The 25,023-nt window shown below is 49.9% G+C and overlaps 1 protein-coding gene across 4 annotated transcripts in view; it reads right to left on the reverse strand.

Annotated features, from left to right (window-relative positions):
- LOC139250280 (protein FAM13A-like) overlaps nucleotides 1–25,023 on the reverse strand; it is a 111,595-nt gene that overhangs the window by 39,642 nt on the left and 46,930 nt on the right. For 3 of the 4 annotated variants that reach the window (XM_070872790.1, XM_070872794.1, XM_070872774.1), the window contains 7 exons: nucleotides 14,370–14,520; nucleotides 12,709–12,922; nucleotides 9,634–9,772; nucleotides 7,770–7,851; nucleotides 6,414–6,646; nucleotides 4,376–4,459; nucleotides 3,266–3,361 (listed from right to left, as the gene is read on the reverse strand). In XM_070872790.1, coding sequence (XP_070728891.1) covers nucleotides 3,266–3,361; nucleotides 4,376–4,459; nucleotides 6,414–6,646; nucleotides 7,770–7,851; nucleotides 9,634–9,772; nucleotides 12,709–12,922; nucleotides 14,370–14,520 — 999 coding nt within the window. The remainder of the gene's footprint in view (nucleotides 1–3,265; nucleotides 3,362–4,375; nucleotides 4,460–6,413; nucleotides 6,647–7,769; nucleotides 7,852–9,633; nucleotides 9,773–12,708; nucleotides 12,923–14,369; nucleotides 14,521–25,023) is intronic. The other variant, XM_070872781.1, reaches the window with a different exon arrangement.

A 25,023-nucleotide genomic window follows, 5' to 3' on the forward strand; every position in this document is an offset into this window, starting at 1 on the left:
GTCGGGATACACGGGTCCTTTTCAGAATGGTAGGCAGTGACTAGTGGGGTGCCGCAGGACCCCAGCTATTTACGATACACATTAATGATTTGGATGAAGGAATTGAATGTAATATCTCCAAGTTTGCAGATGACACTAAGCTGGGTGGCAGTGTGAGCTGTGAAGAGGACGCTAAGAGGCTGCATGGTGACTTGGACAGGTTAGGTGAGTGGGCAAACGCATGGCAGATGTGGATAAATGTGAGGTTATCCACTTTGGTGGCAAAAACACGAAGGCAGAATATTATCTGAATGGCGACAGATTAGGAAAAAGGGAGGTGCAAGAGACCTGGGTGTCATGGTACATCAGTCATTGAAAGTTGGCATGCAGGTACAGCAGGCAGTGAAGAAGGCAAATGGTATGTTGGTCTTAATAGCTAGGGGATTTGAGTATAGGAGCAGGGAGGTCTTACTGCAGTTGTGCAGTTTTTTAGTGAGGCTTCACCTGGGATACTGTGTTCAGTTTTGGTCTCCTAATCTGAGGAAGGATGTTCTTGCTATTGAGGGAGTGCAGCGAAGGTTCACCAGACTGATTCCAGGGATGGCAGAACTGATATAGAAACATAAAAAATAGGTGCAGGAGTAGGCCATTCGGCCCTTCGAGCCTGCACCGCCATTCAATGAGTTCATGGCTGAACATGCAACTTCAGTACCCCATTCCTGCTTTCTCGCCATACCCCTTGATCCCCCGAGTAGTAAGGACTACATCTAACTCCTTTTTGAATATATTTAGTGAATTGGCCTCAACAACTTTCTGTGGTAGAGAATTCCACAGGTTCATCACTCTCTGGGTGAAGAAGTTTCTCCTCATCTCGGTCCTAAATGGCTTACCCCTTATCCTTGACTGTGATCCCTGGTTCTGGACTTCCCCAACATTGGGAACATTCTTCCTGCATCTAACCTGTCTAAACCCGTCAGAATTTTACACATTTCTATGAGATCCCCTCTCATTCTTCTGAATTCCAGTGAATACAAACCCAGTTGATCCAGTCTTTCTTGATAGGTCAGTCCCGCCATCCCGGGAATCAGTCAGGTGAATCTTCGCTGCACTCCCTCAATAGCAAGAATGTCCTTCCTCAAGTTAGGAGACAAAAACTGTACACAATACTCCAGGTGTGACCTCACCAAGGCCCTGTACAACTGTAGTAACACTCCCCTGCCCCTGTACTCAAATCCCCTCGCTATGAAGGCCAACATGCCATTTGCTTTCTTAACCGCCTGCTGTACCTGCATGCCAACCTTCAATGACTGATGTACCATGACACCCAGGTCTCGTTGCACCACCCCTTTTCCTAATCTGTCACCATTCAGATAATAGTCTGTCTCCTTGTTTTTACCACCAAAGTGGATAACCTCACATTTATCCACATTATACTTCATCTGCCATGCATTTGCCCACTCACCTAACCTATCCAAGTCATATGAGGAGAGACTGGATCAACTGGGCCTTTATACACTGGAGTTTAGAAGGATGAGAGGGGACCTCATCGAAACATATAAGATTCTGACGGGTCTGGACAGTTTAGATGCAGGAAGAATGTTCTCGATGCTGAGGAAGACCAGGGGACATAGACTAAGGATAAGGGGTAAGTCATTTAGGACTGAGATGAAAAACTCCTTCACTCAGAGAGTTGTTAACCTGTGGAATTCCCTACTGCAGAGAGTTGTTGATGCCAGTTCATTGGATATATTCAAGAGGGCATTAGATGGGGCCCTTACGGCTAAAGGGATCAAAGGGTATGGAGAGAAAGCAGGAAGGTGGTACTGAGATGAATGATCAGCCATGATCTTACTGAATGGTGGTGCAGGCTCGAAGGGCCGAATGGCCTACTCCTGCACCTATTTTCTATGTTTCTATGTTTCTATGTTTCTATGCAAGTTGCCAATGCGAACACATCGGAGTGTCTTTAGGGATTTACCCACCAAATGGTGCACACTATTAAGGGCTACGGAACCAAGTCGGGTAGATGGAGTTAAGATACAGATCAACCACGATCTAAGTGAACAGGCTTGAGAAAGGAAAGAAAAAGACTTGCATTTATATAGCGCCTTTCACGACCACCGAACGTCTCAAAGCACTTTGCAGCCAATTAAGTCCTTTTGGAGTATAGTCACTGTTGTAATGTGGGAAATGCAGCAGCCAATTTGTGCACAAGCAAGATCCCATAAACAGTAATGTGATAATGGCCAAATAATCTGCTTTTTATTATGTTGAGTGAGGGATAAATATTGGCCAGGACACCGGGGATAACTACCCTGCTCTTCTTCGAAATAGAGCCATGGGATCTTTTATGTCCACCTGAGAGAGCAGACAGGGCTTCTGACCTTCTGGCTCGGAGGTGAGTGTGCTACCCACTGAGCCACAGGTCAATTGTTGAGGGGCTGAATGGCACAGTCCTAGTGCATGGGCAACAGGCCGAAGAACAACCCTGTCCAATTCCCGCCCCCTACCCCCAGGGCCTTTAAAATTCAAACAGTATCTTCCAGGATAGACCGGTGAATAAGGAATATACGTTGTGAACGGGTCTGTCTTAGCTGAGCTTCAAGAGCCGAGTTGGGTTCAAGGGCTTGGCAGGGGAGGGGATTTCTGGCCTTTGGACACCATGCCTCAAGTAATCCTGTTAGAAAGTCAAATATATCTAGAGGTAGGGCTCTAGCAGTAACCGCCCCCACCCCCCACAGCCCCCTAAACAATAAAGAGAAACGGCACTAGGTGGTCAGATTTGGAACCAAAGACACTAACTATCCCAGGCATGTAGGGTTAAGAAAAAGGTCTGGGAATAATTGGAGGCCGATTTCACCATCGTGTGCTCCCAGACAGCACGGGTCAGGGGTCAGGGCTGATGGTGGCACCACAGCCTAGAATTCCTGACGTGGTCTTTCCGAGGTTTGGTCCTTTGCTGGGCGCGTCGGTTCAGAGAATTCGCCCTCAGGGACGGAAGTGAGGAGGCTGAGTTACACCCCAGCTACACGGGAGAATGAGATAGTGTCGGCATCAGACTGCCTCAAAACGCAGTGCAAATAACGGCAGAGATAAACGAGAAATGGCGTTCAAAAAAGAAAATTGTTTCTTGTTAAATTAGTAAAAAATTCCTTGTTAGATGGTCAGCCTCCAAGACCCTAAACCTATAACCTTCACAACAGACCCTTGAAGCTACAACCCTCACACCGGATTCTAAACCTCGGCACCACACAGAATTTCCGTCGCTCTTGCACACTTTACTTACAATGACAGGGATCGTGGTTGCCCGCGACAGAATCTGCTTCACCAAACGGTATCGATCATACAGCGGCTTCATTATCTGTCTCTCGGTCCTCGTGACCTGTAAATGAGAGGTGGGGAGGCGTCAACGTTTCCATTCCTCAAGAACTAGAGCGGCATATATTAAATCAGGAGCTGGCACATAAAACGGCAATGGTGGGGCATTCATCAATTTGCGCGCTCGACATTTAATAAATCAAAAGGTTCCCGACAGGAAGGCAGACAGTGGCAGTAGCCCCTCTGCTTCGGAGAAGTTACAACTTCCAGAATTTCAGAGAATATTTAAAGAACGGAGTGAAGGGTTGTTTTTTTTTTTGCAGGGAATTATTTGATTAAAAGCTACAGGAAACGGGCGATTCTCCATTCGGAAACGTATTCGGCCGCCGTGTCAGAAACTGCCCGGGCAATCAAATCATCGGTACTGACAGCAAACGGCGGTCCTGTAGCATTTATTCTAGAAGGTGTCAGCATGTGCCAGGATGAAAGAAAGACTCGTATTTATATAGCGCCTTTCGCGACCGCCGGGCATCTCAAAGCGCTTTACAGCCAATGAAGTACTTTTGGAGTGTAGTCACTGTTGTAATGTGGGAAATGCGGCAGCAAGCTCTCACAAACAGCAATGTGATAATGAGCAGATAATCGTTTTTTGTTTTGTTGATGGGGGGACAAATATTGGCCAGGACACAGGGGATAACTCCACTGCTCTTCTTCAAAATAGATCTTTTACATCCACCCGAGAGAGCAAACAGGGCCTCAGTTTAATGTCTCATCTGAAAGACAGCACATCACTCCCTCGGCACTACACTGGAGTGTCAGCCTAGATTTTGGTGCTCACGTCTCTGGAGTGGGACTTGAACCCACAACCTTCTGACTCAGAGGCGAGGGTGCTACCCACTGAGCCAACAGCTGACACTATAAGATAAGTACACGAGGGAGAAAGGAATAGAAGGGTATGCTGATGGGGTGAGGTGAAGTCAGGTGGGAGAAGGCTTGTGTGGAACATGGACACCGGCACAGAGTAGTTGGGCCGAATGGCCTGTGTCTGAGCTGTAAACACTATGTAGAGAACACCTACCGGGCGCCCATGTATGCTCTCGTAGTATAGGAGGCCCTTCTGCAGGGCCACTTTTTCGTTAGAGATCTCGTCTCGAGTCATGTCCTGTTCAGAGAGAGACAGATAGAAAACTCAGTGATTAGACTACAGATACAACAGTTGTCAATAGTTGACTAGAAATGAGGCGCTGGGGCGGGGGGGAAATGGGGTCGATGGCAGCAGTGCCAAAGGCGGCGGCAGTGAATTGCCGTTCCCGTTTTACACCGCGTGCGGGTTTTCAACGGACAGAAAATCAGCTGCGGGGTAAAATGGCGGGTGATTCGCTATTGGTTGTAGGTTATGGTAGAACGTGCTTTATGCAAAAACAACAACTTATATATATATATCACGCCTTTAACATTGTAAAACATTCCAAGGTGCTTCGCAGCAGTGTTATAAGACATAAATTTGACACCGAGCCACATAAGAAATTAGCGCAGGTAACCAAAAGATTGGTCGAAGAGGGAGGTTTTAGGGAGCGTCTTGAAGGAGGAACGAGAGGTAGAGAGGCGGAGAGGTTCAGGCAGGGAGTTCCAGAGCTTGGGGCCTAGGCAACAGAAGGTACGGCCACCGATGGTTGAGCGATTATAATCAGAGATGCTCAAGAGGGCAGAATTAGAGGAGCGCAGACATTTCGGGAGGGGTTTGTGGGGCTGGAGATTACAGAGATAGGGAGGGGCAAGGCCATGGAGGGATTTGTAAGCAAGGATGAGAATGTGTTTTTGTTATGATATTGTGGAACAGGACCTGTCAGCCTGGGCAGCAAGACCTGCTGGGGGTGTGGGGGAGCTGGCGGGGGGGGGAGTCAGAAGATCTCTCTCATGGCGAAAAAGCTATACAGAAATAGGAGCGGTTGGCGAGATAATGTGTGCAGTTTTTCCTGTGGTCTGAAGTTACCATGGATACACTGACTGCTGCGGCCAACAGAACCTTATCACTGCTGGAAATCACAGCAGTGTCTCGTTGCCCCGTTTCCTCTTGCATTTATATAGCCTCTTTCACGTCCTCGGGACGTCCCAAAGACCTTCACAGCCAATGAGCTACTTTTGACGAGCAGTCAGTGTTGTAACGTAGGGAAGCGTGACAACCTATCAGTGCACAGCAAGGCCCCCGCAGACAAGATCATCTGTTTTTTGGTTATGTTGATTACATAGAAACATAGAAGCAGTAGTAGGCCATTCGGCCCTTCGAGTCTGCACCGCCATTCAATATGATCATGGCTGATCCTCTATCTCAACACCATATTCCCGCTATTTCCCCATACCCCTTGATGTCTTTTGTGCCTAGAAATCTATCTATTTCCCTCTTAAATATATTCAGTGACTTGGCCTCCACAGCCTTCTGTGGTAGAGAATTCCATAGGTTCACCACCCTCTGAGTGAAAACATTTCTCCTCATCTCGGTCCTAAATTTCCTACCCCGTATCCTGAGACTGTGACCCCTTGTTCTAGACTTCCCAGCCAGGGGAAACATCCTCCCTGCATCCAGTCTGTCCAACCCAGTCAGAATTTTATACGTTTGAATGAGATCCCCTCTCATTCTTCTAAACTCTAGTGAATACAGGCCGAGTCGACCCAATCTCTCCTCATACGACAGTCCTGCCATCCCAGGAATCAGTCTGGTGAACCTTCGCTGCACTCCCTCTGTGGCAAGTATATCCTCTCTTAGGTAAGGAGACCAAAACAGCACACAATATTCCAGGTGCGGTCTCACCCAAGGGATTGAGGGACAAATATTGACCAGGAAACAGGGCATAACTCCTTCTTCGAAATAGTGACCATGGGATCTTTTACCTCCACCTGAGGGGGCAGATGGGGCCTCGGTTTCATGTCTCAGCTGAAAGATAGCACCTCCGACAGTGCGGCTCTCCCCGAGCCCTGCACTGGAGTGTCAGCCTGGATTCTGCGTCCAAGTATCTGGAGTGGGACTTGAAGCCCTCATCTTTCCGACTCAGAGGCCCACCGTGCCCAGGGGCTGATATCGGGGGGGGGGGGGCAGCACGGGGCTGTCTCTCGGTTACCTTGATATCCTCGGGCCGAGCCACCTCGGCCCGCTTCTCCTGCAGCTTCTTCAGGATGGTGTCAAGCGTCACATCCACCGGCGGCCTCTGCGCCTTCTCCGCCACCTCCGGCTTTTTCTCCTGCTCCTTGTCCGGCCACTTCTCCAGCCTCGACCCGAAGCTCTTGGGGAGGGTGTTGCTGCGCTGCCGCATCTGGGGGACGGCATCTTCCTCGGAGACCTTCAGCTTCGTGTCTGTCGCAGAAAGGGGAAAGAAAAATTGAACGGCGGTAAACTTTCCCTGTCAGCTGATGTTCTGGGGGGAACTTTTTTTTAAAAAAGTTTTTGACTCGAAGCAACTTCGACTAACGGAAGTAATCCTTATGCTGTTTTTTGGTTATTACAAAGAAGGCATCTCGCGGAAGGCCGCCAAACTAATGATTGGGTCTAATAATCTAACTAATATCAGTAACAGTGACCATGAAACTATCAGATGGTTGCAAAAACCCATCTGGTCCCTTAGGGAAGGAAATCTGCCGTCCTTACCCGGTCTGGCCGATTATTTGGCGGCAAATCTGTCCCACCCTCCCCTTTCCCTCAACGACTATCTGACCCACCTGTGACAGGGACTGTGGCTCTTGTATTGGACTGTTCAGCCACCTGAGGACTCATTTTAAGAGTGGAAGCAAGTCTTCCTCGATTCCGAGGGACTGCCAATGGTGATGATGGCCTATTATGTGACTCCAGGCTCACAGCAATGTGGTTGGTTCTTAACTGCCCTCTGAAATGGCCGAGCAAGCCACTCAGTTGCACCAAACCGCTGTGGGAGCACCTTCACCACACGGACTGCAGCGGTTCAAGAAGGCGGCTCACCACCACCTTCTCAAGGGCAATTAGGGATGGGCAATAAATTCCGGCCTTGCCAGCAACGCCCACGTTCCGTTTCGGAATTTTCGCTGAAGCTGGGAGCTCAACAACAAAGAAAAACATGCGGGGACCTCGGTATGAGGTTACTTAACAGGGTACATCCAGAGGTAAACATCTCATGGACTTGACCCCTGGGGGGGAGGGGTGGAGGGACTGTTGGCAGTGGAGATAATTGGAGAAATTGTACCAGGATAGCACACGTCATTGGTTGATGCATGTTCCAGTAATCATCCCCCAGCCGCAAAACGACACCTTGCATTTATATAGCGCCTTTAACGCAGGTGTTCCACGGGAACGTAATCAGATTTTAAAAAAACTGACAACGAGCCAAAGAAGGAGACATTAGGATAGGTCTTGGTCAAGAAGGTAGGTTTTAAGGAGTGTCCTGAAGGAGGGGAGGGAGGCAGAGAGGATTTGGTGGGGGGGGGAATGAAGTGTCTCGCAAAGCTACCTTTCAGCTGCTTGCGAAATTTCGCGAGTTCGTTCATCCATTTCAGCACTTCCGGGTTCGTGGCTTTGTCACTGTGCGAAGGCTGAGGAGAGAAAAAAAAAACATTCTTGGTTCGACGAGTTTGAGGACAACAAGAAAAGTCTCATCGTTCTCCGTCAGCCTGGATTTCTGAAACATGAATTAAAAATGGCGGCTGTACATGGAGCCAGTGGACAGGCTGAGTGAGGCCTGCCAAAGCTGTAGGCCCCGCGGCCTATGCTCAGCGCGTTGATCTCAGTCAAGCCACTAGCAGCGGCATATCTACTGGTCCTCAGTCTCCCCAAGACGTGGCTGAGGGGCAGGAGAAAAAATATTTCAACTCTTGACCACTCTTCAGTGCCCTTCCTCACCCAGAGAAAGAAAGACTTGCATTTATATAGCGCCTTCCTCAGGACGTCCCAAAGGGCTTTACGGCCAATGAAGTACTCTTTGGAATGCAGTCACTGTTGTAATGTGGCAACGCGGCAGCTATTTTGCGCATAGCAAGCTCCCACAAACAGCAACGTGATAATGACCAAATAATCTGTTTTTTTGTTATGTTGATTGAGGGATAAATATTGGCCACAGGACACTGGGGATAACTCCCCTGCTCTTCTTCAAAAATAATGCCGTGAGATCTTTTACGCCCACCTAAGAGAGAGCAGACGGGGCCTCGGATTAATGTCTCATCTGAAATACGGCACCTCCGACAGTGCAGCACCCCTTCAGCACTGCACTGGAGTGTCAGCTGAGATTTTTGTGCTCAAGTGTCTGGAGTGGGACTTGAACCCACAACCTTCTGACTCAGAGGAGAGAGGGCTGCCCACTGCCAAACAGACTTTTGCCGCTCACTGTCCAGGCTCAATAAAGAACGTGCCAAGGAGCAACAGATGCCAGGGGTCATCCTCTCTTGTTCAATGACGTGAACACCTGCCTCCAATGGACCTGCCCGGTCAATCAGCCCACCCCCACAGATCTCCGTAATCTTTTATAACTCATAACAAAGGTTCAAACAAATTCACAAAAACAAAGAAATTTACGGCACAGGCGGAGGCCATTTCTATCTTTCCCCACAGCTAAAATTCTCCAGTCCAGGCCACATCCTCGTAAATCTCCTCTGTACCCTCTCAAGTGCAATCACGTCCTTCCTGTAATGTGGTGACCAGAACTGCACGCAGTACTCTAGCTGTGGCCTAACTAGTGTTTTATACATTTCAAGCACAACCTCCCTGCTCTTGCATTCTATGTCTTGGCTAATAAAGGCAAGTATCCCATATGGAAAAAAAAACACTACGTTAAAAAAAAAAATGCCCCTGTAGGTTTTCTCCAGAAGATTAAGCTTTAGTTCCTGTCGGCTCCAGGGCAATCCTGGACAGTTGGCAACCCGACTTGGGGCGAAGCAAAAAACGGCCATTTTGTATTTAGTCACCATTGCCGTAATGGAAGCTTCGGCTTGGCCGATGTCAAGTCATTTTGGTTCTCGACGCACGGAAACCCACCCACCACCCTGAGACTGACCTTAATCCAGTACTTAAAGTGTTAAGAGTGACTCTGTTAACACAGTCAGCGCCAGTAAAGTTACCCACACCTCTTAGAATTGATGGCGAGTCGATGGAGTGTGCCACCTCACTCGCTAAGACAAATGCCAAGAGGCACAGTGAAGCTGTATTAATGGTAATGTCAATGCAAGACTCCATTGGCTGCTGCGCACCCCACGATACAACAGCGATTACTCTTCAGGAGCTCTTCATTGGCTGTGAAGCGCTTTGGGATGCCCTGAGGTTGTGCAAAGCATCATACGGTAAACGCACAAGGCTTCCATCGTTCCCTTTCCCGCCGCACTTACTCGGTATCTCCTCTCTTCCTCGAACTTCTCCTCAAACCTCCTGATCTTCTTCTTCAGGTTCTGGATTCGCCGGGTCATTTGCGCTGGAGTCAGCTCCTCCCTCTCGTCGTCATAGGAACCGAGGGATGAGCTCCGGCGCCTGCCAAGGTCAGAGCGAGAGTGCGGTTACGTTAAACTGCGCTGCACTCAACTTAAACCAGCCACTGAATAAATCCCACGCTTAACGTAAACGCTGAATAAATAGTCGCCGAACATTTCTCTGAGGCATATTCATCAGTATATGGTCCATGTCTCTGAGCCATACAGGAGGGCGGGTAATACTACAGCCCTGTAGCCCTCCTGTATGGCTCACAGACATGGACCATGTGCAACAAACACCGCAAGTCGCTGGAGAAATACCAACGATGTCTCCGCAAGATCCCCTGGGAGGACAGACGCACCAACGTTAGTGTCCTTGACCAGGCCAACATCCCCAGCATTGAAGCACTGACTACACTCGATCAGCTCCGCTGGGCGGGCCACATTGTTCGCATGCCTGACACGAGACTCCCAAAGCAAGCGCTCTACTCGCAACTCCTTCACGGCAAGCGAGCCCCAGGTGAGCAAATGAAATGTTACAAGGACACCCTCAAAGCCTCCCTGATAAAGTGCAACATCCCCACCGACACCTGGGAGTCCCTGGCCCAAGACCGCCCTAAGTGAAGAAAGTCCATCTGGGAGGGCGCTGAGCATCTCGAGTCTCATCGCCGAGAGCATGCAGAAAACAAGCGCAGGCAGCGGAAGGAGCGTGCGGCAAACCTGTCCCACCCACCCTTTCCCCCAACCACTGTCTGTCCCACCTGTGACAGGGACTGTGGTTCTTGTATTGGACTGTTCAGTCACCTAAGGACTCATTTTAAGAGTGGAAGCAAGTCTTCCTCGATTCCGAGGAACTGCCTGTGATGATGGTGATTCATCAGTGACCATCACAAGTGGGGAATCATGGAATCGTACAGCACAGAAGGAGGCCATTCAGCCCATCATGCCTGTGCCGACTCTTCGAAAGAACGATCCAATTAGTCCCACTCCCCTACGCTTTCCCTACAACTCTGCACTTTTTTTCCTTTTTAAGTATTTAACCGATTCCCTTTTGAAAGTTACTAATTGCCTCCATCACCCTTTCAGAAAGTGCATTCCAGATCATAACCACTCGCTGCGTAAAAAAATAATAAAAATTCTCCTCATCTCCCCTCTGGGTCTTTTGCCAATGATCTTAAAACAGCTTGTTTGTAATATTGCCACATTGGAATGTCTCTGCCTGAGATACGTGACAAGAAACCGCGCCCACGCAGCTCCGTGTAAGCACGCCATCATCTCGACAAAGACCTGCAAAAGGCCTCGGAGAGTTGTACGCAGATTTACCAGAATGATACCAGAGACGGGGGGGGGGGAGGGGCCTTAGAGAGACGGGAGAAGATGGGATTGCTCCCCTTAGAGCAGAGAAGGTTACGGGAAGATTTAATTTCCCACGGGGCGGAAAGGTGGTCGCCGCCGGTCGGAAGGGCGTGGGGGGTTGCTGGGGGGTCGGCGTGGAAACCTGTTCCCGCCGCTCCCGGCCCGGCGGCAAATTAGGAGAGGTCGGCCCAGCCGAGAGGCGGTAATGGAGCTTAAGGATGGGGAGCAATTTCAACCCCTTAATCTCTGGCCTGTGTTGGGTCACCCGATCTCAGCTAGGATATTAAAACTAGCCCTGTGAATAAAGAATAAGAAAAAAAATCAACCACTGAGAACTAAACCAGTAGACTGAGAGGTTGCCTCAATCAGGAAAGGCTGGGACTCTTCTCTCGAGAAAGGAGAAGGTTGAGGGGTGACCAGTTAGAATAATTGAAAGGGTAGATGTGGAGTAGACGTCTCCACTTGTGGGGAGAATCTAAAACTCCAGGCCATAAATATAAACTAAATATAAGATAAATATAAGATAGTCACCAAGAAATCCAATAGAGAATTCAGGAGAAACTTCTTCACCCAGACAGTGGTGAGAATGTGGAACTCGCTACCACAGGGAGTGGTTGAAGCGAATAGTATAGTTTCATTTAAGGGGAGAAGGGGAAGCTAGATAAGCGTACGAGGAAGGAAAGCCTCGAAGGGTATAGTGAGAGGGTGGGATGAAGAGGGGTGGGAGGAGGCTCGTGTGGAGCATAAACACCGGCACGGAGCAGTTGGGCCGAATGGCCTGTTTTTCTGTGCTGTGCATTCTATGCAAGAATATTCTCCGGACTCGTGGCAAAGAGGGACACAGTCACCTAGACTCTGCTGGTGTTCCAATGGCAGGGGTCACCGCACAACATGACCCGTCCCATAGCCAGCTCCGTGCGGTACGGGTACTCCATCCACATGGACGGAATCGGTCACGGGGGGCCTCCGCCCCGCTGTCCGCAATTCTGGGGGTATGGGGGGGGCTCTGTCGCCTTTCAAAGCTAGCCCCAGCGAGTTCCCCTCGACTTCCTAGAGCGGCCATTTGACTGCAGGGTCCATCCCTCCCCCCGGTCCCCGCCCCCTCCCCCCACTCCTGGGTCCCTGCCCCCCCGCCACCCCCACCCCCCGGGTCCCTGCCATCAACCCCCCCCCCACTCCCGGGTCCCTGCCACCCCCCAACCCCTGCCCCCCCACCCCCGGGTCCCTACCCCCTCCCCCCCCTTCCCTGCTGGCTCCCCCCCAACGGTCCCCACCCCAATACCCGTGTGTTTAAAACCATCTGTCCTAAAATATCAATCGGGGTTCTCTCCACGTCATGGAACCCTGAATTGTTTATTAAAAGCCGGGGGGGGGGCTTACCGTCTGAAAATGGCTGCTCATGCTCGGTAGGTCATGTGGGGGGTGCGGCGGCCATTTTGAGACCATTACCGACCCCCGACCTCCGACCCCCCCCCCCCCCACACCCGCCAACATTGGTTGGTTAAAACCGATCCCCTTGTTTTGAAGTTTTAATAAAGCGACTGGGGTTAGGAAGTTTACAACAACAACAACAAAACACACGAGCTAACGCCAGCGCGGGCTCGAGGAGGCCGCTGCCGCTGGCGGTCCACGCGCACTCACCTCATGAAGGAATGGGAATTGGGGGGCGAGGGCGGCACCTCGGTGTCGTTGAGGAACTGCTGGCTCTGGCCGTAGGCGTAGAAACGAGGAGACAACATGGGATCAGAGTCTTCCTCCAGCAGGTGCCGGATCAGTCTGCCGGCCTGCGGCGACAGGCGAGCTTCCTCCGACTCGGCATCGGGACTCTGCCACACTGGGAACGCCGGGACAGCTTCTGGAACAACAACCACAGGGGGGGGGGGGGGTTAAAGCTTTCGCTCTCGCCACCGAACGCCCCCCTCCCCCCCACGACTCCCCTCCCACCGTGCCCGTCGTTTTCCGTCTCGCAAACCCCAACGTGAAATTGAATTCCCTGCTTTCCGGGCTCGACGCCCACCTTTCACACGTGTCTGGTCTACGGGGTGGATTGTGCCTCCTGGTCTGGACGAGCAAGTCAAGCGACCCCTCCTGCCCCCCCCGGCAGCGAAGAGGCCGCCTCGATTTTAGGGACCCCAAGCGGCAGGCTGTGGGCGGCGCCTCGAGACGGCCCGCCGGTTTCTGGGCCGCGGGAATGTGGGGGCGCAGGTGCAGGTAGGTCCTGAGGGGTGGAGGGAGGGGGGGTGGGGGGCGAGGGTCTGGTGTGGCTGGGCGGCAGCAGCTGCAGGTAAGCTCTGGGAATGAAGGGCGGTGGGGGGGTGGGGGGGGAAGGCGTCCATACATTTGAGAGTGTGTTTATGTACGTGTGTGTGTGTGTGTTAATACAAAATATCTCTTTAAATGTCTGCCGCTGCTTATCAACCGTCTCACACTTTAATCTATTTTCCCAGTACACTTTAGCCAACTCTGCCTTCATACTTTTGTGTGTGTCTAAATGTGCGTGTGTGTCTATGTGTGTATATGTGTCTACATGTGCGTGTGTAAATGTGCATCTAAATGTATGTGTGTGTGTCTACATGTGCGTGTGCGTGTGTAAATGTGTGACTAAATGTGTGTGTGTGTCTAAATGTGTGTGTGTGTCTATGTGTGTATGTGTCTACGTGTGCGTGTCTACACGTGTATGTGTGCGCATGTGTTTATCTGTGTGTATGCTGTGTGCTTGGTGTTTGTGTGTGTGCTTATCTATCTATCTGTGCCGCCCTGTGTCTAAATACTTGTAACTATTAAAATATTACAGCAGTGTGTGCAGCCACTGAAGACAGAGGCTGAAATCAAACGCAGCAATGTTCACCCTGCAGCACTCCGAAATCTCAAGGGCAAAGCCCTGAATCGGAGCTGCACAATTCAACCCACAGCGCCCTATCCATCAAAATAATACTATCTTTCATAAATAAAGTTTAAAAAAATGTGCAGAAACAAAAGTCACAGCCTCAGTCCATTCAGGCTGACTTTCAGACTTGCTCTCATTTTTAAGCAAACGTCTCACAGTTGTTGGGGAAGGGGGTGCAATTATATAAATGCAGATTCAAATTACCCACTCGCTCACTGAACATGGGAGAAATCATCAGAAACACAAGAGGTTTTCAGCCAGATTGAACAAGCAAAATAGACCCTCTGAGATAATAATAATAATAGGTGTCATTATTTCCAGGAAGCATTTAGTCAAACGGTATCGCAAACTGCCCGGGCATCGGTGCGCAGGGAGCAAATTGCGCACGGCTGAGAAATACACACGGAGAGGTTACCTTCCCATTCCTGCTCCTCCGACAAGCCAGTCAGATCCAGGCGAGGGATGTCCTGGACGGTGCTCCCCTCTGGCGTAGCTGCTTCGGGAGTCCTTGGTGCTTTGGGCATGTCGCTTGGACTCGGAGATTCCTGGATCTTCATGGCTGAATTCTGCAGACCACGCGGGGGGGGGGGGGGGGGAAAGACCAAAGAAAAATCAAATCAAGGCGATGGAATAATTCTGGAGACAGACGAGCAGGGAAAGCAGAAACTCCTCTCCGCTTGTTGCAAGTTCAAAACAGAAATGTGCTCGCAACCACCGCCCCGCCCTCCAATCCACTGTTCCTTGGCCCTCCCACTGTGATTAGCCGATGAGCTGTGAGACGCCCATCTGCCTCGCTGACAATCCTGCCTTTAAAGTGACTGGCAGCCTTTTCCCCCACTCCCGCCCTCCAGCTTGTTTATGTCTCCGACAGTGCCATCATCATCATCGGCAGTCCCTCGCTATCGAGGAAGACTTGCTTCCACTCTTAACATGAGTTCTGAGGGGGGGGGGGGTGGGGGGAGTGCTGCGAAAGGCCACTCTGCCCCCTCCACCCCGCGACTGAGGGGCCTTCCCTGCTTGGGGAGGGGCTCCCTTGGCAAAAAGCCGTGCAAAGGCGCGCAGCGGTTAACAGTTGGTAGCAGCTGGATGGGACGGCTAACCCAGCTGTCACGGTTTAGAGATGATAACAAAAAGAAAAGGAACAGTGGCAAGCAATGTGGATCGTGCGCATAAGCAATGTGGATCGTGCGCATATACATGCAAACAGACACACACACACACACGCAGTGATTAATGCCTGCAATACAGTCTGCATATTGGGTAACTTCCTGTGCTGGATGCGGGAGGGAGGGAGGGGATAGTGGAGGGGAGGGGGAGTCAGGGGAATAAGCCAGGCTGGGCGTGGAGCTCTATTTATAGAGCAGTAACCCGGGGGCCCCTCTGCGTCAGCTAATGTGCACAGCGCAGGCATTACGTGACTTGCAAGCACCTTTCAACAAAAGAACGGTCTGCTGCTCTGGGACTCTGTGTGCGCTGGCACGCAGCCAGCACAAGCCAGCGAGAGCCGTCTGGCTTTGGACAAACTCGGCGAGCTGCTGGCTCATTCATCGTTTATCTTAAAGGCCCCAGTGATGCTCAATTTGTCCACAGCTGGCCGTATGTCACAAAAGAGAAATCGTTTGGTGCCGAGCCCTGTGATATATCACGAGCAATAAATACAGAATTGATGGTAATCCCTCGCGTTATTTGCCTTTCAAAAATATCACTGTGCTAAGTGGCGAATTACAACATTCGGAAGAACAAATTAGAGCCTTGACAAGAACAACTTTCGTTTACATCGTGTCTTTAACGTAGTATTCAGAGGGATTTGAGTGTACACGAATCACAGAAAGTTAACATACAGGTACAGCAAGCAATTAGGAAGGCTAATGATGCAGAGAGGATATTTCCACTCATAGGGGAAACTAAAACGAAGGGACATAGTCTCAGAATAATGGGCCGCCCGTTTAAAACTGAGATGAGAAGAAATGTATTCTTTCAGAGCGTTGTAGATCTGTGGAATTCTCTGCCCCAGAGAGCTGTGGAGGGTGGGTCATTGAATACATTTGTACTTGAAATGAAAAGCAAGGAAATGTATCGAACGGAACTGCCGTCAGCACCCAAATGTAGTGTATGGGATTGCTGACCGCAGCTAAATGTACTGAACTGCTTTTGAATGTACTGTACAAATTTTTATATGAATAAAGCATATTTTGGAAAAAAAATATTGAATATATTTAAGGCGGAGCTAGACAGATTTTTGAGCGATAAGGGTATAAAGCGTTATGGGGAGCGGGCAGGGAAGTGAAGCTGAGTCCATGATCAGATCAGCCATGATCATATTGAATGGCGGAGCAGGCTCGAGGGGCCAAATGGCCTGCTCTTGCTCCTATTTCTTTTGTTCTTATGTTAGCCTTTATTGCAAGGGGGTTGGTGTATAAGAGTGGGGAAGTCTTCCTGCAATATAGGGTTTTGGCGAGGTCACACCTGGAGTGCTGTGCACAGTTTTGGTCTCCTTACCTAAGGAAGGAAATACTTGCCTTGGAGACGGTGCAACGAAGATTCACCAGACTGATTCCCGGGAGGAGAGGGTTCTCCTATGAGGAGAGATTGAGTAGAATGGACCTGCATTCTACGGAGTTTAGAATCCCATTGAAACATGTCAGATTTTTAGGGGGTTTGACAGGGTAGATGCTGAGAGGCTGTTTCCCCTGGCTGAAGAGTTTAGAACTAGGGGGCACAGTCTCCGGATAAGGGGTCGGCCATTTAGGACTGAGATGAGGGGAAATTTCTTCACTCAGCAGAGTTGTGAATCTTTGGTATTCTCTACTCTGGAAGACTGTGGAGGCTCAGTCATTGAGTATATTCAAGACTGAGATCGACTGATTTTTGGACACTAAGGGAATCAAGAGATATGGGGATGTGGAGGGGGGGGAGCGGGGGGAGGGGGAAAAGGTGGAGTTGAGGTCGAAGATCAGCCATGATCTTATTGAATGGCGGAGCAGGCTCGAGGGGCCGAATGGCCTATTGCTGCTCCTAATTCTTATGTTCCTGCATCATGAGCTGACCTACATTGGCTCCCAGTTAAGCAACGTCTCGATTTCAAAATTCTCATGTTTTCAAATCCCTCCATGGCCTCGCCCCTCCCTATTTCTGTAATCTCCTCTAGCCTCACCGCGCCCCCCCCCACCCACCCCCCGAGATGTCTGCGCTCCTCTAATTCTGCCCTCTTGAGCATCCCTAATTATAATCGCTCAACCATCGGTGGCCGTGCCTTCTGTTGCCTGGGCCCCAAGCTCTGGAACTCCCTGCCTAAACCTCTCCACCTCTCTACCTCTCTTTCTTCCTTCAAGACGCTCCTTAAAACCTACCTCTTTGATTATGCTTTTGGTCACCTACGCTAATTTCCCCTTACGCGTGTCAAATTTTTGTCTCATAATACTCCTGTGAAGCGCCCTGGGATGTTTTCTCTTTGGGTCTTCGTGGCCCCTTTATGTTTTCTTCGGGCTTTTCTCCTCATGCTCCACCGTTCCCATGGCAACACTGCTGGCGGGAAACTCACTGGGAGCTCGCCTCGATTACATGAGGACCCCGACCCAGGAAACTAGCAGTCCTTATCCAAACTTATAGGGGGCATGGGACAAGGAGGATCCGGTCTCTCTCGCGCTTCAAAGCTACCAAGATTCAGACTGTGCTCAGATTGGTGACATCCAACGAGAGTTCATTTCTCAACACTATGCAACAAATTTTCAGTTATTCATTCTCGGGATGTGGGCGGCGCTGGCAAGGCCGACATTTATTGCCCCTCCCTAGTCGCCCAGAAAAGTGGTGGTGGGCCTTCTTCTTGAAATCATCATCATAGGCAGTCCCTCGAAAGCGAGGAAGACTTGCTTCCACTCTTAAAATGAGTTCTTAGGTGGCTGAACAGTCCAATACGAGAGCCACAGTCCCGGTCACAGGTGGGACAGATAGTCGATGAGGGAAAGGGTGGGTGGGACAGTAACGTTTCCTTTGGCTCCTTTGCCGTGAAGGAGTTCCGAGTAGAGCGCTTGCTTTGGGAGTCTCGTGTCTGGCATGTGAACAATGTGGCCTGCCCAGCGGAGCTGATCAAGTGTGGTCAGTGCTTCAATGCCACCGACTAGACCCCACCCACTGACTAGGTCACACCCACCGACTAGACCCCACCCACTGACTAGGCCACACCCACTGACTAGGCCACACCCACTGACTAGGCCGCACCCCCACCGACTGACTAGGCCCCACCCACTGACAAGGTTTTGTCTTACAGACTGAACAGTCCAATATGGAAATCACAGTCTCGGTCACAGGTGGGACAGACAGTGGTTGAAGGAAAAAAGAGTAGGTGGGGAGTCTGGTTTGCCGCACGCTCCTTCCGCTGCCTGCGCTTGATTTCTGCACGCTCTCGGCGACGAGACACAAGGTGCTCCGCGCCCTCCCCTATGCTCTTCCTCCACTTAGGGCGGTCTTTGGCCAGGGACTCCCAGGTGTCGGTGGGGATGTTGCATTTTATCAGGGAGGCTTTGAGGGTGTTGTGTCACCCACGCTGGTGTGGGACAGGAGTCACACATAGGCCAGTCTGGGTAAGGACTTCCTTCCCTCAAGGACATTAGTGAATCAGTTGTTTTTTGTTACCAGCTTTTTATTTTTAAAGAACGAATTTCAAATTCTCAGACTGCTGCAGTAGGATTTGAACTTGCCTTCGCGACATTACTCGTCCAGCAATGCAACCACGACACCACAATGTTCCCGCTAAGCTGCGCAGGTGCCTGCAAGGTCCCAGGCAGGCCGCTCACCGCCTTTCACTCTGCATGCGTCACAATTTGAACGGACCGCGCAGTGGGGGAGGCAGGCCCGTCCCCCCCCCCCAACGAGGCAGTGCAGCTAAGGGGCGATGTGTACTACACTACTGTATTGTGTCAACAGAAAAACTGCCCGCCATTTTGTTTTTCCTTCACTAACCGTCAACATCCAGGACTTGCGCAGCTTCTTCGCGCATGTCCCGGATGTTGACGGTTGGTGAAGGAAAAACAAAATGGCGGAAAGTGAGCGGCGCGAGACCGGGGGATTGGCGGCTGAGGGATCAGGGTGTTCGAGGACACGTGTTCGGAGGAGTGAGGCTGGCCAATGGTTTGGAAAACGCAGGAAGTGTGAAGAGGAAACCACCGCATGGAATCTCTGCAAGTGCCTAATGATGCATTCAAAAAGTCTGGATTTTAGGTCACTGCCGCTCGTGTGGGGCAGCAAGAGGATGAATGTGTCGCAAGGGCGACTGCAACACAGATGAAGTGCATGTCGCACGGCTATTCTGCCTTCCTGGGTCCCCGCTGCGGCAGACCGAAACACTGAAAGATCCAGTGATGGATTCCCACCAGCCCGAGCTCTCCAAGTTCTCACTGAATGAAACCATCGTTCATGGGAAGCAGGCTGTTTGATTGTTTAGGTCACGTAACCCCTGATCCTGTATTGCTGCTGTGGAGTAATCCCACTTGCTGAGACACCAGCGAGTTCACACTGCGGAGAGACCGTTCACGTGCTCCGTGTGTGGGAAGGGATTCAGTACCTCATGCAACCTGCTGGTACACCAGCGAGTCCACTCTGGGAAGAGGACGTTCTCCTGCTCAGTGTGTGGGAAGGGATTCACTCAGTCACCGAAACTGCTGAGACACCAGCGAGTTCACAAGTGACTTCGGGGGTTTGGATTCTGCTGTTATTGCTGCTGTTATTCACATCCTACTGAATCGTGTTCATTCTGTTAGTTGGCGTTTGTTTCTGCTGATGTTAGTAACCCTTCAAATAGGCTGGAGTTTAATATTGTGATATTTCAAATAACAGTGTTGATATTTGATGTCTCCAAGATAAGAGACTAATTGATGTCCCTGTTTCTGACTGCTCCATTTTTGATCAGAGCAGTGAGAGATTGGAGCCCAGGAGCGACGTGATCGGGGCCCAGGAGAGGCGGGGGCCCAGGGGCAGCACGGGCCAGCCCACACTGCGATCTATGGATAGTAGGAGCATGTGTGCGCACTAGGTCCGTGCAGCAGAGCTTGGTCTCCAGTCGTCTTGGTTAGCCCTTGCCACTGGATCAAGTCCTAGCTCTGTCAAGCTCGTGTGGCGGCTGGTGTGAACGGCCACCCCACGTTAAAAGAATCCATGAACAGGCATCTTCCACCCTTTAGTATGTAGTTCAGGATCTAGATTGTCAGGTCCCTCATTGAAACACCTGTGAACTCATCCCTTTTTGGTGTGGAAGCAGGTCATTCTCGATACGAGGGATTGCCTAATACTATTACTGCTGTCTGAATACTGGGCTGTACTCAGAAATAAAACTTATTACATTGATCACAAAACCCCCCCTCAGAAAAGCTGCAGAGTAACTGGCATTAAAGGAATACTGTTACAGATCGCTGAGAAGTCTGGGTGGTATCTGATGGATAATCTAAATTGGCTGCTGGTGATAACTGGCTTGCACAATCAAAATGTTGATGTATCTACTTCATCGGTTTAAACTCAACTGAAATTTAAACACTCGTAGCAAAATGAAGCAACTTTTAAAGCCAAGAGGGGCGCAATTGGGAGCGGTAACCCCGCTGGGGTTGGTGCGGAAGTCCCGGCCCGGCCGCTGAATTGGGCTTACCGCCCCTCAAAGGAAGTGAAGCGTAATCTCGGCACGCTCCGTTTCCTGATGGGGCGGAACCAGCGGCGGCAACGGGACGCGATCAGGAGAGCTACACACGCGCTCGGCGTAGTGCCGACGCACTTCAGCTCCCCCCTCCCCCTCCGCTTGAAGGGTTGGCCCACTGTGCACCCTGCACGGCCCCTGGCGGCCTCCACTGGATCACCAGGGCAGCGTTGCGAGCAAGCGCCGGAGCCAACCCCGAGAGTCGGCAAAACGGCAAAGATGGCGGCGTAGTGGCGCTGGCCGCCTCCCCGCGAGCGGACACCGGCGGTAAGCCCAATTCAGCGGCCGGGCCGGGACTTCCACACCATCCCCAGCGGGGTTACCGCTCCCAATTGCGGCGACCCCGCCCCCTTTGGCTTTAAAAGTTGCTTCACTTTGCTACGAGTGTTTAAATTTCAGTTGAGTTTAAACTGATGAAGTAGATACATCAACATTTTGATTGTGCAAGCCAGTTATCACCAGCAGCCAATTTAGATTATCCATCAGATACCACCCAGACTTCTCAGCGATCTGTAACAGTATTCCTTTAATGCCAGTTACACTGCAGCTTTTCTGGGGGGGGGGGGGGGGGTTTGTGATCAATGTAATAAGTTTTATTTCTGAGTACAGCCCAGTATTCAGACAGCAGTAATAGTATTAGGCAATCCCTCGTATCCCGTGGGGCGAAAAGGGGTCAGCGCGCGATGCCGAGGGGTCATGATAGTATTTCTGCAAGGTTATGTGCAATTTCCCGCGAGCGCAGCCCCCCCCTTCCCTCCCCTCCCCCCCCCCCCCCACAGGGTGAAAATGGTTTCTTCAATCAATACTGTGACCTCCCCCTCCCTTTCCCGTCTGAAAATCCTGTAACCAGGAATGTGAAGCTGCCATACCTGCCCCTCTTTTAGCCATGTCTATGTAATGGCTGTAATATAATACTCCCAAGTGTCTACCTGCACTCTCAGCTCATCTGCCTTATTGTGCTTTATTAAATGACCTACTCCTGCTCCTATTTCTTGTGCTAATGGACGTCGCAAAAAGGGTCAATTTTGCCCCCGTATGGTCCATTTACTGAAATATCCTGTCCAGTGCTGGCGTAAGTTGCTCATTGTAAGGTTCGCGAACTATTTTTAATTGAACGTGGTAACAAACACATAACTCTGGGATCCAATGTGCCTCAATTGTTCAGACCAAAGTTACAGCAAGTTACAGTGCAAACATACGGAGAGGGGTGGGGCAGCCGCATGAAATGCCGTTGCTAAATTTGTGGTTAGCCAACTGAATTTATCCTGCTCGCTGAAGCCCATTTAGCAAGTTTCTCATCAGTTCCTTTGCCAACAAAAAAAAGTGAGGTTGTATGCTTAAAGCGGGATTCTTGATCTGTTTCCCCTTTAAGATTGCTTTCAACCTTCAAGAAAATGCTCTTCAAGTAATGGCTCTGTGAAGTTAACTGCGTTGTTTTTGAAGAGGTTCCATTTATTCCGTGCCAGGGACTTCCACTCGGGAGCGCAGCTCCGGGCATTCGCCATAAATCAGTGCGGTGAGCTGCCAATCTCCAACCCATCAGGGATCAAGTAATGAGGTTATGGCAAGCCTAGAAAGATGCTCCCGCTGATAAACAGCCTGCCGGCTCGTGACACGTGAAAAATGGCCGCTTGGGAAAGAAAGAAGGAAAGAAAGAGAGAAAGGAAGAAGGAGGAAAGAGAGAAAGGAAGAAGGGACGAAGGAGTAAAGAAATAATTTATATAGCGCCTTTCATGACCTTAACTTTACAGCTAACTGTTCAGCCACCTAAGGACTCATTTTTAGAGTGGAAGCAAGTCTTCCTCAATTCCGAGGGACTGCCGATGATGATGATGACAGCCAATGAAGTACTTTTGGAGTGAAGACACTGTTGTAATGTAGGAAACGCAGCAGCCAATTTGCGCACAACAAGCTCCCAAAAACAGCAATGAAATAAATTATTAGATCATCTAAAGTAAAAACTGAAAATGCTGGAAATACTCAGCATTTGTGGAGAGAGAAACAAGAGTTAACATTTCAGGTCGACGATCATTTGTCGGAAGTTAGAGATGTAACAGGTTTTTAAGCAAGTACAGAGGCAGGGAAAGGGGAGATGGGAGGAAAGAACAAAAGGGAAGGTCTGTGATAGGGTGGGAGGCAGGAGAGGTTAGAGAGACAAAAGGGATGATGGTGCAAGGCAAAAGGGGGTGATAACGGTACAAGTAAAGAAACTAAAAAGGTGGGTCTAGATATTGTAAATGGAAATAGCAGAACCATCAACAACAGCGGCCATCCGAAAAAATGGGGGCTGAAGTATCAGATCATCCAGTTGGTTGAATGAGACACCAGGAGAACTCCCCTGCTCTTCTTCAAACAATGCCATAGGATCTTTTACATTGACCTGAGAGGACAGATGGGGCTATTGGTTTAACATCTCACCTGAAAGACAGTGCAGCAGTCTCTCAGTCCGGCACTGGGAGGGCCAGCCGGTAGTACAGTCTCTGAAGCGGGACTTGAACCCATAACCTTCTGAGTCAGAGGTGAGCGTACTCCCCATTGAGCCAATTCATCAATGCCCTTGGACTGGGTCACAATACTGCAGCTGAGGTCGAACCAGTCATTTAGAAAGGTTCAGCACAGGTTGTGCTGAACCTTTCTAAATGACTGGTCGGACCTCAGCTGCAGTATTGTGACCCTTGCGATTGTACTCTATACCCCTATTTATAAAACCCAGGATCGCTTATGTTTCTTTCAGTCTGGATTCCAAAATACAGAAACTACAACAACAACTTGTACTTGAGTCCCTTAGAAGATGAGAAGGGGGATTTAATAATGGGAAATGTGGAAATGGCTGAGACCTTAAACAATTATTTTGCTTCGGTCTTCACAGTGGAAGACACAAAAACCATGCCAAAAATTGCTGGTCACGGGAATGTGGGAAGGGAGGACCTTGAGATAATCACTATCACTAGGGGGGTAGTGCTGGACAGGCTAATAGGACTCAAGGTAGACAAGTCCCCTGGTCCTGATGAAATGCATCCCAGGGTATTAAAAGAGATGGCGGAAGTTATAGCAGATGCATTCGTTATAATCTATCAAAATTCTCTGGACTCTGGGGAGGTACCAGCAGATTGGAAAGCAGCTAATGTAACGCTTCTGTTTAAAAAATGGGGCAGACAAAAGGCAGGTAACTATAGGCCGGTTAGTTTAACATCTGTAGTGGGGAAAATGCTTGAAGCTATCATTAAGGAAGAAATAGTGGGGCATCTAGATAGGAATAGTGCAATCAAGCAGACGCAACATGGATTCATGAAGGGGAAATCATGCTTAACTAATTTACTGGAATTCTTTGAGGATATAACGAGCATGGTGGATAGAGGTGTACCGATGGATGTGGTGTATTTAGATTTCCCAAAGGCATTCGATAAGGTGCCACACAAAAGGTTACTGCAGAAGATAAAGGTACGCATAGTCAGAGGAAATGTATTAGCATGGATCGAGAATTGGCTGAATAACAAAGCAGAGAGTCGAGATAAATGGGTCCTTTTCGGGTTGGAAATTGGTGGTTAGTGGTGTGCCACAGGGATCGGTGCTAGGACCACAACATACAATATACATAGATGACCTGGAAGAGGGGACAGAGTGTAGTGTAACAAAATTTGCAGATGACACAAAGATTAGTGGGAAAGCGGGTTGTGTAGAGGACACAGAAAGGCTGCAAAGAGATTTAGATAGGTTAAGCGAATGGGCTAAAGTTTGGTAGATGGAATACAATGTCGGAAAATGTGAGGTCATCCACCTTGGAAAAAAAAAACAGTAAAAGGGAATATTATTTGAATGGGGAGAAATTACAACATGCTGCGGTGCAGAGGGACCTGGGGGGTCCTTGTGCATGAATCCCAAAAAGTTAGTTTGCAGGTGCAGCAGGTAATCAGGAAGGCGAATGGAATGTTGGCCTTCATTGCGAGAGGGATGGAGTACAAAAGCAGGGAGATCCTGCTGCAACTGTACAGGGTATTGGTGAGGCTGCACCTGGAGTACTGCGTGCAGTTTTGGTCACCTTACTTAAGGAAGGATATACTAGCTTTGGTGGGGGTACAGAGACGATTCACTAGGCTGATTCCGGAGATGAGGGGGTTACCTTATATTGAGTAGACTGGGTCTTTACTCATTGGAGTTCAGAAGGATGAGGGGTGATCTTATAGAAACATTTAAAATAATGAAAGGGATAGACAAGATAGAGGCAGAGAAGTTGTTTCCACTGGTCGGGAAGACTAGAACTAGGGGGCACAGCCTCAAAATACGGGGGAGCCTATTTAAAACCGAGTTGAGAAGGAATTTCTCCTCCCAGAGGGTTGTGAATCTGTGGAATTCTCTGCCCAAGGAAGCAGTTGAGGCTAGCTCATTGAAT

Source organism: Pristiophorus japonicus, chromosome 2 (genome assembly GCF_044704955.1).
Source record: "Pristiophorus japonicus isolate sPriJap1 chromosome 2, sPriJap1.hap1, whole genome shotgun sequence".
Classification (NCBI taxonomy): domain Eukaryota; kingdom Metazoa; phylum Chordata; class Chondrichthyes; family Pristiophoridae; genus Pristiophorus; species Pristiophorus japonicus.